The sequence below is a fragment of the Bos javanicus genome, chromosome 5, assembly GCF_032452875.1.
Source record: "Bos javanicus breed banteng chromosome 5, ARS-OSU_banteng_1.0, whole genome shotgun sequence".
Classification (NCBI taxonomy): Eukaryota; Metazoa; Chordata; class Mammalia; order Artiodactyla; family Bovidae; genus Bos; species Bos javanicus.
Genome location: NC_083872.1, coordinates 9,381,071 through 9,395,878, shown reverse-complemented (window position 1 = coordinate 9,395,878; position 14,808 = coordinate 9,381,071). Strand labels below are relative to the sequence as shown.

Sequence of the window (14,808 nt, the reverse complement as noted above, 5' to 3'; positions counted from 1 at the left end):
GTAGAAACAGTGTACCTATAATTCTGTATAAATCCATACTTACAAGGCTGTATCTGTAACCAACATGCAGCTTTCTGGAAAGTAGGATAAAATAACGAACTAGGACTTTAATGAAGCTAATTAAATGCAATTATTTATAATATGACCATGCATATCAATACATTCTTTGTAAGGAATCCTCTGGACACTTCAAAAAGTAAAGATGTTATGTGAACTAAATAAAGCCCAGAATTTCTGCCATTACTTAGAGCTCACAGTATTACTGACTTTGGACATTAGTTACCAAAGCTGACTTTTCGTGTTTGATTTATTTATCATTTACTTCTCATCAAATTGGACATAATTAACACATGCTACAGTTAGGTAGTAACTGTATTTACATCTATCAAGTTCTTTCCCACCCTGAAAGATCAGTGAACTGATCAAACCAGAGAGATTTAAAACAAACTGGAGAGATTTAAAGCTACCCTAGTTGAAAAAGAACTGTCTTAAAGATTCTTAAGAACCTGATCTCTAACTCAGCTAATTCTTATCTAATTTTTAAAATTTCTTGAATACTTGAGAAGGTAAAGGGATGTCATTATCAAAGTCATGGATCCTAGAAGGTCTTTTTAGGTAAAGAGATTTTTCTTTTTAAACATTTATCTTTGGGGTACCATGAAAACAGGGAGTTAATAAAAACTAGCTAATATTATCTGGAGAAGGTGATGGCACCCCACTCCAGTACTCTTGCCTGGAAAATCCCATGGATGGAGGAACCTGGTAGGCTGCAGTCCATGGGGTCGCTAAGAGTCGGACACAACTGAGCAACTTCACTTTCACTTTTCACTTTCATGCATTGGAGAAGGAAATGGCAACCCACTCCAGTGTTCTTGCCTGGAGAATCCTAGGGACGGGGGAGCCTGGTGGGCTGCTGTCTATGGGGTCACACAGAGTCGGACATGACTGAAGTGACTTAGCAGCAGCAGCAGCTAATATTATCATTCATCTTGGTGGCACTTCACGACTTTTAAAGCCGGAAGGTCTGTTTTTGACACAACTTGTATGGTGGCTCAGAGGGTAAAGCGTCGGCCTACCATGCGGGAGACCTGGGTTCAACCCCTGGGTTAGGAAGATCTCCTGGAGAAGGAAATAGTAACCCACTCCAGTATTCTTGCTTGGAAAATCCCATGGACGGAGGAACCTGGTAGGCTACAATCCATGGGGTGGCAAAGAGTCGGACATGACTGAACGACTTCACTTTCACTTCACTTTTATTTCGTTGTTACTTTTTGGGATGCATGCAAAGGCACTAGAATTCAGTAGCGGGTCTTTCTACTTTTCTGGAGCTGTTAACTGATTCGTGCCAGGAGTTCTACCCGGTGTCATAGAAGGAAATGAAACTCATGGAAAGCCGATTTTTAAATCCTTGATTCCTTATCAAGCAGTTAAATTTTTTTTTCAAAACTTTGGCTTAATTGATGGTCTAACTTGCCCTATTTGAAGCTAAATCCATGAATTCTGAACAAGATCGTTGTAGCTCAGGCTGAGGGATCTATGCCTAGGAACTCTCAGAATCAGTCAGATGGCTTCAAGGTAATTTGTATTCTGCCTGCCTGCTGAAAGTGCTATACTAGATGTAATGGGCTGAACCCTGTGGATTCTAATTACCAGAAGTTAAATTAGCAAGTGGGAGACCACCTGTACTTAGAAATGATTTCATCAATAGCTTCGATAATTGCATTTTCCCCTTGTAGCAAATGAAATGTTTTAAGAAGTATCTTGTTTCAGTTTCTGGTTGGTATTTCAGAAAATGTAATGGAATTACAAGACATTTTCCCCCTCGGACCTGGTTATTCTGGAAATCATAATCCAGTGAGTACTGAAGTTTTCCCAGTTTCTCTTCTTCTTTGGGTTCTTCTTTCTCTTCACCATCAGTCAATCCGGTTTCAGCATCATCATCCTTCAGGGCCTATAAGCAAGGGAAGGGGGATCATATGTGAATTCAAGTGAATTTTCATCGAACCCAAATGACACTGGGCCTGTGGTTAACACTTCCAAGCTGTCAGAAGCAAGCACTGAGATGCAGGAATCTCCATTTGTCTGACACACATTCACATCTGCTGCTGACATATTTTTAAAAATTCCATTTGTGCAAGGAATTTTCCCCCCAATCAGCAAGCAACATGGAAGCAATGGAAAAAGCCCCTCAGAATATTGCAAGCAAAAAATGTAAAGTTGTTGCAAAGAAAATGTCAACTTGGTATTATATTTGACTCTGATAAAATCGCTTCTTTCTGAGGTGTGATAAACATGCTGTTAACCAGGCCAGTTTTCACATTCATGTAGTTTAAAGAGATCTACGCTAAGCACCATGTAAAACACCCTTGTTACATGCAGTGGAGTAATTTATATGAAATGTGTGGACTTTTCTTGCCTTGCTTCCTATGAAAAAGATAGTTGACTAAGTTATTCTTAGAAAAATCGTAATTTCTTATGTCTTTCATATACATTTACAGTGGTTATGGAAAAAGAGGAAAAAAGAAACATGCCACCAGCAAATGCATGTTTAGAGAAAAATCTACTCCAGTTCCATTTTAAGTTTACTGTTTTATTTTTATAACAGCTCCACAGAAAGCTAGGCTGAATTAAATTGATTTATGGGTCTATTTGATACCAAAAGGTAAAAGGAATTATGTTTGCAATTTTGTCAAACTGAACTTTGTATAAAAACTAATTTTGTGGTAACAAGCAAAAATCATGGCATAAAATTCTCAAAACTCAGTTTGGACCAGTTGAATGTTCCTTATAACCTAAAACTTAAGTGTGATGTAAATGGAAATACTAGAAAGCTCATAATTTCATAAAATTCATGCATATGTTCCCTTTATTTAAAAAATATATAATGTATTTTCCCAATACGTGTAAAAATTTTACTCAAAAAGTCATAGGCTGTAAAGATTATAAATATTAGAAGTTCTGTTTCTAGGAGTGTGCATTCTCATTGCTTTAAAGAATTAGAAAAGATAATTAGAAATCCATAAGTAATTATTCAAAGTGAAAAATGATACAGTGTTACATTTTCCTGAACACTATTGAGGTTGAAAACTTTAAAAATCTTTACATGAACCATTTGTATTTTTTCTTCTGGGGACTGCCTGTATAACATACTCTTTGCTAATTTTTCTGCTCTGTTGTTTGCCACTTAGATATCTGTAGAGACTCAATCTTTCTGCTGTTATATTGGCGAGTATTCTCTCCTAGGTTTTGGTTATGGCGTTTTCATTGCCTTGTGTGTGTGACGGAAGAATCTAACAAAATCGCAGATAAGACATATGAGTGGTGGGCTGCTTAATATCTCTGACAATGTGAAAAAAAAATCTAAACTCTTGTCAGTGATCAAATTATATCTGAGAACTCTTGTAGAACTCAAATGCAAGAAGTATAACCAGGCTTCAGAAAGGCTTCAGAGTTACTGGACCACAGGTCTACCACCAATCTCCCCACTTCTGTCCCAGATTATATAGCCTTTTTTCTCTGCTCAGAGAAAGGTTTCTGTTCACTTATCCATTTATACAGAGACCTGCAGTGATGCCTCAAAACAGCAACCTCAATCTCCGAACTGACAAGACTTTGCAATTGGGCTCTACTTATCTAACTCTAATTTGATCCTAAAAATCAGACTTGGCATCATCTTACTAGAACTCATTCGGGTGGAAAGATCGCATAAACAGAGAGCCGAACTGTAGTCAGAGATGCTTCCCATTTTGTGCTTCCTGAAACATTTCAGGAGCCTACAATGACTTTGGAAAATTGCCATTATTACATCTGTGCAGAAACCTTTCAGAACTGGTTAGCCATACCGCATTTTATTTGGAAGTTTATACTTCGTTGTCTCCTTGAATAGTAAAATGTTGATTTACCAATAGCCCAAGGCAGGAGAACAACATAATTATTTAAAAATTAACCTTTTAGCTTGAAGGTGTTGCTAATAGAAAAATAATAGTAAAGTGAAAAGAAAAGACTACTGAGTTTAATTGGAGGACTTGAAGCAGTGAACCCACATTGCCTTTTCAAAACCTCAGCTGTGTATAGGTCTTTAACACTGTGAAAATATGTGTTCAGAAAATGGCAATGTAGGTAATTTGCTTCCTGTAAGACTTTAATTTTTTGAATGGCAAACTACTTAATGCAGTTTTTTGCCTGAAAAAAATCTTCACACTATTCTACCATAAACATAAAAAATTTCATGGATTAAAATACTTTTTCAAATTCTCTTTCGGAACTGACAATTTACGTATCATATTTCAGCTCAGTGTAATTTGAAAGGGTTGAGATATTAAATCTCCTTTTCCCTAAGTGGTTTTTACCCTAATAAAAGGTGCAAGACCATCTCTGCAATTACTCTGCATGAAATAGGGCTAAATTTTTGATAATTTCTCAGTGTCACTGTTCATCTCTGATGTGATTAAGTCTATTCTTGTGCCAAAGGCTGAGCTTAAGCAAGACAATTTCTGTACCTTTACATTAAATTGAGACCTATTAAATCAGTAGCTATTATAATATCTAAAGAGCAAATAGTCCCTACCCCCAACCCCTAACAAAATGCAGAGGAAAAGGCATATAAGCCCAGAAGTTCTCAGAGGTTGATAAACTGTACTAGAAAAAACTGTGTTGGGAAAAAGATTTTGTTTTAATTGCAAAACTTTAGTGCGTATGCTTCTGGCTTGATTCAACATTCATAAGGTGCTTAGTTGTACTTGGATAAACTGTCAGAAGGTGCTTTGTCCATGCTAAGTTAAACTGTTCAGACTTGGAATTGATAAGGGACACTAAAAAGGGAGCATAAGACACTGAATTTTCTTTCTGTGCCCATCGATTAAAACTTGAGCTTTCTAATACTGTTCTCTTTAATCAGTTAGTAATGTTTAAAATGAGAACCCTTTATCTTAAAAAAAAAAAATCAATTTAGTTCAGCCTTTTGATGTGTGTCAGAATGGTACACCCTCAGCTGTGGAGCCCCAGCTGCCACGCCACTAAATGTATCTGAGCATTGACTTAGGGATGTCTAATAGGAGAGGAAACCTACCGCAAGGGACAGTCCCGAACAGTCATGAGACACAACACAGATAGGGAGGACATAGAAGGAAGAAATAAAAATTTAAATATCCACACACAGTAGTAAAAACCATGGAGAAATGACCTCTCCAGACCTCAGACTTTGCAAGCTGATATTGCCCCTCTGTATTTTTAGTGCTTTTAAGTTTTAAACCATTAAAAACCTTTAAATATATATCCTTTGCTGTATAAAAATACTATCTATCATCACCATTTTGTTGTCATTGCAGAATATTTAAAAATTCTTCCTTGGTTATAAAATCTTATCATAGAGACATAGTCATGATTATTGAGCTTTGAATTTATATGCATTCTTATTTGGAATGAAATGGTAAAAACGTACTGATTTCTCCTAGAGCTTAGGTATCTTAAGAAAGCATATCTAAAATGCCTCTTACACCTGTCTACTTTCTAGATATGAAGAGCCATGGGTTATCACTATTGCTTGCCTCATGTTTATGTCAGTATTTTGTCTAAAATTGCTTGAAAATGTAAGTAAAGAATAATTTAACCTTGTTTATGCTATTTTGAACTTGGATGATCAGATGATCACCACATGACATAGCATCTTAAAATATGTACATTTTGTTCTGATGCTTTATCCTTTCTTTTGAAAAAATGATAGAAATCGATTGGTTACTTTTATCTCCTTAAAAAGTAGCATAAGCTATTATTATATAACTGTTTACCAATGGGGCCTATTTTCGCTCGCTCAGAGTATAATTTCTTCTGTACATTTTATTGGTCATAAGTTAAAATAAAACCTATAAAATCCTAGTACCCAAAATGATCTACTTAAAATGATTAAAAAACACCTTTTGGATTGTTGAAATTCTAAATGCTATATTGTGATAGTAGACTGCTATACTATCAATGACTTCCTAGTATTTTCTTATTTGACTCATTTCTCTTCCCCTCTCATCCAAAAGACTTGGTGAGCAATGAAAAATAACCATCGGTTCTCTGTATTTACTGTTTTTGAGATCTTGGTCATTTATCCATGTCATAACAGGGGTAATAAACACCGCTACTATGCTATAAATTACAGTCTTAGATCCTACAGAACAAATTCCACAAAGAAAAATACAAATTTATTGTCCTAGGAAGAAAGGATGTAGTAATCATTTAACATTATTTAGTGCTTTTAACTGTTAATTCTAGCATACATGAAAACCACATTTGAATTTTATTGAAGATATGAAAATGATAGTATTATATTTCCAGTTTGTTTCATAGATACAGATGAAATCCACATACAAATTACTCAGACCATCCATGTCCATCTAGATTTTTACTACATTTCATCTCCCAAATACGTTGTCTAAAGAAATCTATCAAGTCCTGCTGGTTACACAAAATGATGAAATAAGCAAGACATGATTTAAAACTCCAGCTTCTATGTAACAAATTAGCCAAAAAGAAAAATCCTTAGACATCTGTGGTTGAATATCGGTGCCTGGGCTCCTCTGGCTGTGGTTAGAAACTTTGAGAAAAACGTAACCTTTGATACTGAGCTCAGATTGAAGCTCTCTGAATGGGAATGCAAGTATTGTGTTCCTTCTATAGCTCTGAAACCAAGCAAAAGTTCGAAAATGAGCCTTTGTGAAATCGTTTTCAAGAGACATTACTGTGTCTTTGAGAAAAGTGTTGAAAACTCAAGCTGGGGAGAGGGATTAGTGTCCTGACTGTGTGGAGAACTATGAAAGTGTACTATAAAGGCCCTCCTTAACTAAATTATTCTTAAGGGGATACACATATTTAAGAGTATAATTAATAGTAATACTATAAGGAGAATTTATAAAACTACCTATATATGTTGCTATTAGGGAATAAATAGAAATTTTGATTTATTTGAAGGGAAACAGTGGTAACTCAAAGTATTATCTTTGAAAAATCTTTACATTTACTTTTTATATGAAATAAGTGTTCTTTAGAAATATTCCAAAATGAATATGATTCCAAAAGAGAAGTGAAGGGGCATTTAATTATTATAACTATTAATAGCAGACTTTATTCTCAACCAAATCATCTAGTCTAGGAAAAATAGACAACTGTATAAAGCAGAGGTCCCCAACCCTGGGCCACTGACCAGACCGCAGAGCAGGAGGTGAGTGGCTACTGAGCAAAGTTTCATCTGCTGCTCCACATCGCTCACAGTACTGCCTGAACCCTCCTCATCCCCATCCATGGAAAAATTGTCTTCCACAAAACTGTCCCCTGGTGCCAGAAAGGCTGGGGACTGCTAGTGTCAAGGAGAAGTCCTTAGCCTTGGGAAAATAACTCAGGCAGATGGATTTTATAACCTGCGTTATGGCTCTAACTCTCCTTAAGTGGAAGAATAAGGGTTTTGCCTTAAAATTCTACCCTGTTCTTTAGATCCAATTCATCATTCTCTTCCTTCTCTTGTATAACTCATTGTTCCTAAAGCACTCATCACTGAGCTGGATGACTGCATAGGGATGGTAGCTTTCATCATGTGTGACAAATAGCTATAAGACTCAGTATTTAATGGTGATTATGAACCGTGATAATGTTAAAAAGATGTCCTGCCCAAGAGAGAGAACAGATACTCCTTATTCTGTTTCTCAAAATCTAGACCCACTTATAATGGGTTAAACAGATGTAATAAAAATGTTTAGGTATCTTTTCAGTATGCCGGGCCTATCAAGATGGCCCTACGGTCATGGATGCCCTTTCTCGGTTTATATGCCTGGTGGTGGTGGTTTGGTGGTTTAGTTCTGAAGTTATCTCTGACTCTAGCGACCCCATGGACTGTAGCCCACCAGGCTCCTCTGATCATGGGATTTTTCCTAGGCAAGAATACTGGAGTGGGTTGGGATCTTCCCAACCCAGGGATTGAACCCACTTCCCTGGTGGCTCGGGGGGTAAAAAATCTGCCTTCAATGCAGGAGATGGAGGTTCAATCCCTGGGTCAGGAAGATTCCCCTGGAGAAGGGAATGGCTACCCACTTTAGTATATTGCCTAGAGAATTCCATAGACTGAGAAGAACAAATTACTTTCCAGTAGGGTAGAACTGTATATGCTTAGGAGACTGGAAAACTGCCACTTGTTTCCATTGTACTTTGGATGTTGAGCAATGACTGAAAGGATTGCAAAACATTTCTACCACACTGGAAAGTGTCTGGATATTGTTTATGTCTTCATTTGGCATGAAATAATAAACTGTCTATTCTTAAATTTTTAATAAAATAATATAAGAAGAAATATGGAGTGAATACGTTACCTGATCTTTCATGGTCTTCCCCAAGTCTTTCACATCCTTCATGTTAATGGCATTCTTCCCTCCCTTTTCCTTTCCCTTCTTCTTGTTTTTCTTTTTGAATAAGCATTTCTTACAGATACAAAAGCAGCAGGTCAGGACTAAAAGGACCGCAACTATGGCTATGGCAATTAAGGCCCATGGTGGCACTGAAAGAAAAAAAAAATGTGCAGAGACTATTAATAATGAAGCATTTACGTATGCAAGACCTTTCAATTCACTTGCTGTAAAGCTACTCACTCACCCATTTGTATTTAGTGAGCTCCAGGCACACTGCCGTACGTTGCTTTATCCGTGTTTCCTCTGCCTGTAGTGTATCTATCCTTTCCTCCTCACTCTTCCAGGCATGTCAGATGTCATCTCCTCTCTACAGCTTTCCCTGCTCCTCCAGGCTAGATTTTTATTGATCCATTCCTTCATTTTTTTCGGAGCATATCTCTGGAGTTTGGCTTTTGAATTTAAACCCTGGCTCCCCAGCTTACTAGGTTATGTGACTTTAGGCAAGTTCCTAACCTCTCTCTGTCTCCGTGTCTTCATCTCTTAAGATCTGGTACATATAAACAATGGAATAGTACTCAACCATAAAAAGGAATTAAATTGGGTCCTTTGTACACATGTGGATGGAGCTGGAGAGTGTCATACAGAGTGAAGTAAAAGAGAAAAGCAAATATTCTATATTAAGGCAAATATGTGAAATCTAGAAAATGGTATAAATGATCTTTTTTGGAAAGCAGAAATAGAGAAACAGATGTCGAGAACAAATGTAAGGGGGAAAGGGGAGAGGTGGGAGGAACTGGAAGGTTGGCATAGACATATATATATGATTGGTTTCATGTATAAAACAGACAACTGATAGTCTTTCTGAAGATTAAAATAAGAGATAGTGCTTGGCACATGGCAAAAACTTAATAAATATTAGCTGCTGTTGTTACTTATCTATTAAATACTGCAGGTTCTAGTAACGTGTTCTGGGCACAGTGGAAGATGTGGACATTAATAATAATAAAAAAAACAGAAAAGCAAAGCAAAATCCTAACAGCAGCGAAGGTTAGGAAGAAGGACTTGGTGCTCTGAAAGTAGATCATGGGGAGATTTACCCATACAGGGACTCTGGAAGCAGGACAGTGCTTATAAAGCCAGGCTTAGATTCAGGCTTGGCTGCTTACAGGCTGTGTGCCTGGCCAGACTGTTTAACTGTTATGGATTTCTGTTTGCCTCTCTATAATGTGAAGATAATAATGGTACCCATTTCATCTCCTTTCAAGGCTGAGTTAATAGATGGGTTGTCTTAGAATGGCATCCAGCACGTAGCAAAAATTCAATGGATATTAGCTATTTTTTAAAAAAATTCAAGGCATGAGGCTAAGTATTGTGGGTGACAGAGCTCAGAATACATGTGGGAACATTAAGCATGCACATATGAAAAAGGGGGTGACAACTGACAGGATTTAGGTAAGAAAATGAGGGAAGGAAGAGAGATTTTTTTAGATAAGAGCATAGACTTCAGATTTACAGGATCTATTTAATAAAGCATATACAAATAAAGATACTCAAACATTTTTTTCTGTTACAAGTTGCCCAACTATTAAAAGTAGCTCTATTTTCTCATTTGTTTTCCCCTGCATATGTGCTTATAAAAAATCAGTTCTCATGGAAACATGGAGGATTTCAGTTTGCCTAGAAAGTAATTATTTATCCATTGAGATTAATCAGGAGAAGTAGTAATTAGATTTGTCTGTTGTAATAAAAAAAAAAAGACATTGGGTACTGAAATGGTAAGGAAAAGTGCTGTTTTCTTCTAGTTACGTAAACATCATTAGTATTAATGATTGTTGAACACAAGTCAGGAGTACTCTGATAATGTAAAAACACTTAAAAATTAACTTCTCTTCAAAACTGAGAAAATTCACTCACTTGGCTCCTTTTGCACTTAGCTTCATAGTGGAAAAGACTTACTCTACATATTATTCTAGCTTATGAAAGACGACTAGATGTTATACACTATGGATGTCTAAAACCATAACTGCTGAAATTGTCTTTTCAGCCAAAGAAAGATTTGTGTGCAAGTTAGAGATGAGCCCTTCAGTTCAGTTGCTCAGTGGTGTCCAACTGGACTGCAGCACACCAGGCTCTCTGTCCATCACCAGCTCCTGGAGTTTACTCAAACTCATGTTCATTGAGTCAGTGATGCCATCCAATCATCTCATCCTTGGTCGTCCCTCTTTCCTCCCACCTTCAATCTTTCCCAGCATCAGGGTCTTTTCCAATGAGTCAGCTCTTCACATCAGGCAGCCAAACTATTAGAATTTCAGCTTCAGCATCAGTCTTTCCAATGAATATTCAGAACTCATTTCCTTTAGGATGGACTGGTTGGACTCCTTGCAGTCCAAGGAACCCTCAAGAATCTTCTCCAACACCACAATGCAAAAGCACCAATTCTTTGGCACTCAGCTTTCTTTATAGTCCAACTCTCACATCCGTACATGACTACTGGAAAAACCATAGCTTTGACTAGATGGACCTTTATTGGCAAAGTAATGTCTCTGCTTTTAATATGCTAAGTTGGTCATAACTTTTCTTCCAAGAAGAATGTGTCTTTTAATTTCATGGCTGCAGTCACTATCTGCAGTGATTTTGGAGCCCCCCCAAATAAAGTCTGTCACTGTTTCCATTGTTTCCCCATCTATTTGCCATGAAATGATGGGATGGGATGCCATGATCTTAGTTTTCTGAATGTTGAGTTTTAAGCCACCTTCTTCACTCTCCTCTTTTGCTTTCATCAGGAGGCTTTTTAGTTCTTCCCTTTCTGCCATAAGGGTGGTGTCATCAGCATATCTGAGGTTATTGATATTTCTCCCGGCAATCTTGATTCCAGCTTCATCCAGCCCAGCATTTGTCATGAAACGCTGCATATGAGTTAAATAAGCAGGGTGACAATATACAGCCTTGACGTACTCCTTTTCCTATTTGGAACCAGTCTGTTGTTCCATGTCCAGTTCTAACTGTTGCTTTCTGACCTGCATATAGGTTTCTCAAGAGGCAGGTCAGGTGGTCTGGTATTCCCATCTCTCTAAGAATTTTCCATAGTTTGTTGTAAGACATATTTTCTTAGAGTTCTCTAATCTCATTAAGCAATCATATTTTTAAAAAAACATAAAGCAAGCTTATGTAACCAATGATATCATTCACAGTACTTCATTTAAAAGCCTGTAAGTCTTTTGATCTAGTTAAAACCTTGCCATGCATGAATAAGCGAGCCTATGTATTCATTACAGGCAAGACAGTATTAATAATGACCCTTCATTTTGAACCTCGTAAATTATCCTCTTAGTCGGACTTGTGTGATAGTCTCTCAGAGAGCTACATAAAACCCTCTTAAATTACCCAAGGCAAGACAGAGATCATTTGACAACCTCACAAAAAGAAAACAGCCTGTGAAAGCCAAGGAACATTATTTATAAGAGTTAGAGAGGAACAGGATTACAGGAAGAAGTTTGATATACAGTAACTTGAAGGTGAATTATAACCACTGAAAACCTTTTGGGTTTGACCTCTGTGCCTTATAGTGCTGCTGTCTTCTAGAGTTGCTTTCAGCTGATCTTCTGAATAGCTTAACTTTAACTTTGAAGATGCTATATTAAACATATGAAATGAGCAAAAATTTCCTTACACTATATTGGCATCTTCAGATAGAATTAAAGAGAAAGCCTTAATGCTATCATTTTATGTACCTGTGTGAAAACTGGGCTGAATAGTTAATTATAAAACACCAATTTAAATTAAAAGAAGTTATTGGAATTGAGTTTTCATGTTAATCTTTTTCTGTTTTATAGAGCAACTAAATCTTGAGAATTTGATAAGTTTAGTCAGAAATACTGTCCACAGTATTATTGCCTTGTAGTATTTATGAAAATAAGTTTCAATATTAGTGACCAAACCTCCTGAAATATATTTTGGATTACACCAAAAATTTATTGAAGATCTACTTATTATGGGCCAGCAGCTGTGCTACAGCTTTACATATATTATATAATCTTCACCGAAATTTTGTTCATTACTAAGCAAAGTAATAGTGGGAGAAATTGAAATATGTTTTACATCATTATTAGTTTAAAATGCACATATTATAAATGTGTACAAAGGAAAAATGCTCGTCTGGCTGTGAAGCCTACTTCATAGGACATTTTACTTTTGAAAAAAATGGACAAAATAAATAACAGCATAAGATGCTGCCAAGAGTAATTTCTTTAATATAAAATCTAGTTTCAATAAAAAATAGGCTCATCAAAATATTGCTACTGGCAGAAAGCTATCAATTTGTTTTTATTGCTACCTAAGGATCTTTAGATCTTTTGGAGAAGACTCTTGAGAGTCCCTTGGACTGCAAGGAGATCCAACCAGTCCATTCTGAAGGAGATCAGCCCTGGGATTTCTTTGGAGCGAATGATGCTAAAGCTGAAACTCCAGTACTTTGGCCACCTCATGTGAAGAGTTGACTCATTGGAAAAGACTCTGATGCTGGGAGGGATTGGGGGCAGGAGGAGAAGGGGACGACAGAGGATGAGATGGCTGGATGGCATCACTGACTCGATGGACGTGAGTCTGAGTGAACTCCTGGAGTTGGTGATGGACAGGGAGGCCTGGCGTGCTGTGATTCATGGTGTTGTAAAGAGTCGGACACAACTGAGCGACTGAACTGAACTGAAATGAAGGATCTTTATATGGAATTTTACAACATGAATTTTAACATTTAACTTAAGGACCTTTCAGCAGAATATAATAGACTAATGGAAAAACTTTCCATTAAAAATGTTATTTTCATCTTCTAGTTAATGAATTAATCTCACATATCATTTAATCTGAAGGTAAACTGATGCACAAGAATTTAGTCAAAGTCAATTCTGTTTCTGATGTTTAGACTTTGTGGTACCCAGAATAATGACTCTTCAACAATGCCCACATTCTGTTCCCTGGAACCTCTGTATGTGTTACTCAACCGAAAAAAAAAAAGGGACTTTTCAAATGTGATCTTGAGATAGTGAGATTATCCTGGGTTATCTGGATGGATTTATGCTCCTTGTAAGTGGGAAAGGGAGGCAAGAGTTTCAGAATCAGAGATATGTGAGGATTCTGTGCTGTTGATTTTGAAGATGGAGGAAAGGACCATGAACCAAGGAAGGCAGATGATCTCTAGAAGCTGGAAAAAGCAAGAAAATGGATCCTGTCCTACAGCATCAACTGTTGCTGACGCATCCTTTCCCGTGCCTGAACTTTAGGATAGTTACGTGCTTGCTACTGTATTCCAGAGCTGTGCTCCCAACTGCCTAGAGCATGTTCCTTATGAACCTTTTATTATCTTCTCAAACCAGTTCAAAAACTATGTGGCTTTTGTCAGTGCTTCTATAATTTCCTGCCTCTTGGATATTGGGACCATGTGGAAATTCTAACTTCCATATGCAGCTGATTGGAGAGTCTTGTCATTTCTATTTGGATGCATTTTATTCTATTTTTTTACATATATTTTGACTTGGGAGGCCTGACATTACCTCCCATCTGATCTCCCTTCCCTTCAGTTATCGCTTCTCTCCATTTTATCTGTTCATTGTTATCAAACAAAGCTTTCTTTTTACATTTTTTATTGAAGTATAGTTGATTTACAGTGTTGTATTAGTTTCTGCTGTACAGCAGTGACTCAGTTGTACATACATGTGATATCTATTCTTCATATTCTGTTTCATTATGGTTTATCAAAGGGTGTTGAATATAGTCCCCTGTGCTATAGTAGGACCTTGTTTGTGAACAAAACTTTTGAACACATAATTTTCAGTTATTTTGTGCATAGCTTTTATAGTCCTCTGTGATTTGGCCCAGCCCATCTGTCCACCTTTCATTCTCTCTGCTCTCCTATACCCACCTGTAGTCTCATCAGACTGGACAATTTATTGGGCTTTGCTCAATTTTACCCCCATGTTTTTCTAAAGCAGATTCATTCTTTTTCAAAATGGCTGTTCTTTCCCTCTTTAGTCATTTAAATACTACCTGTTTCCCCAAGGCTCAATACAAGCCTCACTGAATGTTGACAGATTTTAAAATACAAATATTGCATATATTTGCTAAAATTCCCCTCTCTCACCTAGTGGGAAATAGGGACCATGTGGTATACACTGGGTGGTCTGTTAGACTGGCATAAAAAACATAAATGATGCAAGGATAAAAAGACAAACCTGTAAAAATGTATAAAAGATATTTAAAAAACTCCTTCCTACACGTGAAATTAACTTCTTGCTGACTTAAAGCTTAGCTCTTTGTAGATTATTCATGACACAAAGCAGTGATATTTAATTCAAACTTAATAAAAATGATTTGGAACCAATTAGAAATAAATTTTCATTAGCAAGTCTTCTGGTGGAGAAAAAACCCCAAACAACTA

At 36.9% G+C, this 14,808-nt stretch overlaps 1 protein-coding gene across 8 annotated transcripts in view; it reads right to left on the bottom strand.

Moving 5' to 3' along the window:
* The window catches only part of SYT1 (synaptotagmin 1), a 608,049-nt gene that overhangs the window by 160,701 nt on the left and 432,540 nt on the right, over window positions 1–14,808 (bottom strand). For 5 of the 8 annotated variants that reach the window (XM_061415607.1, XM_061415611.1, XM_061415612.1 and 2 more), the window contains 2 exons: window positions 8,343–8,527; window positions 1,829–1,951 (listed from right to left, as the gene is read on the bottom strand). In XM_061415607.1, the coding sequence (XP_061271591.1) occupies window positions 1,829–1,951; window positions 8,343–8,527 (308 nt within the window). The remainder of the gene's footprint in view (window positions 1–1,828; window positions 1,952–8,342; window positions 8,528–14,808) is intronic. The other 3 variants (XM_061415614.1, XM_061415613.1, XM_061415615.1) reach the window with 1 other exon arrangement.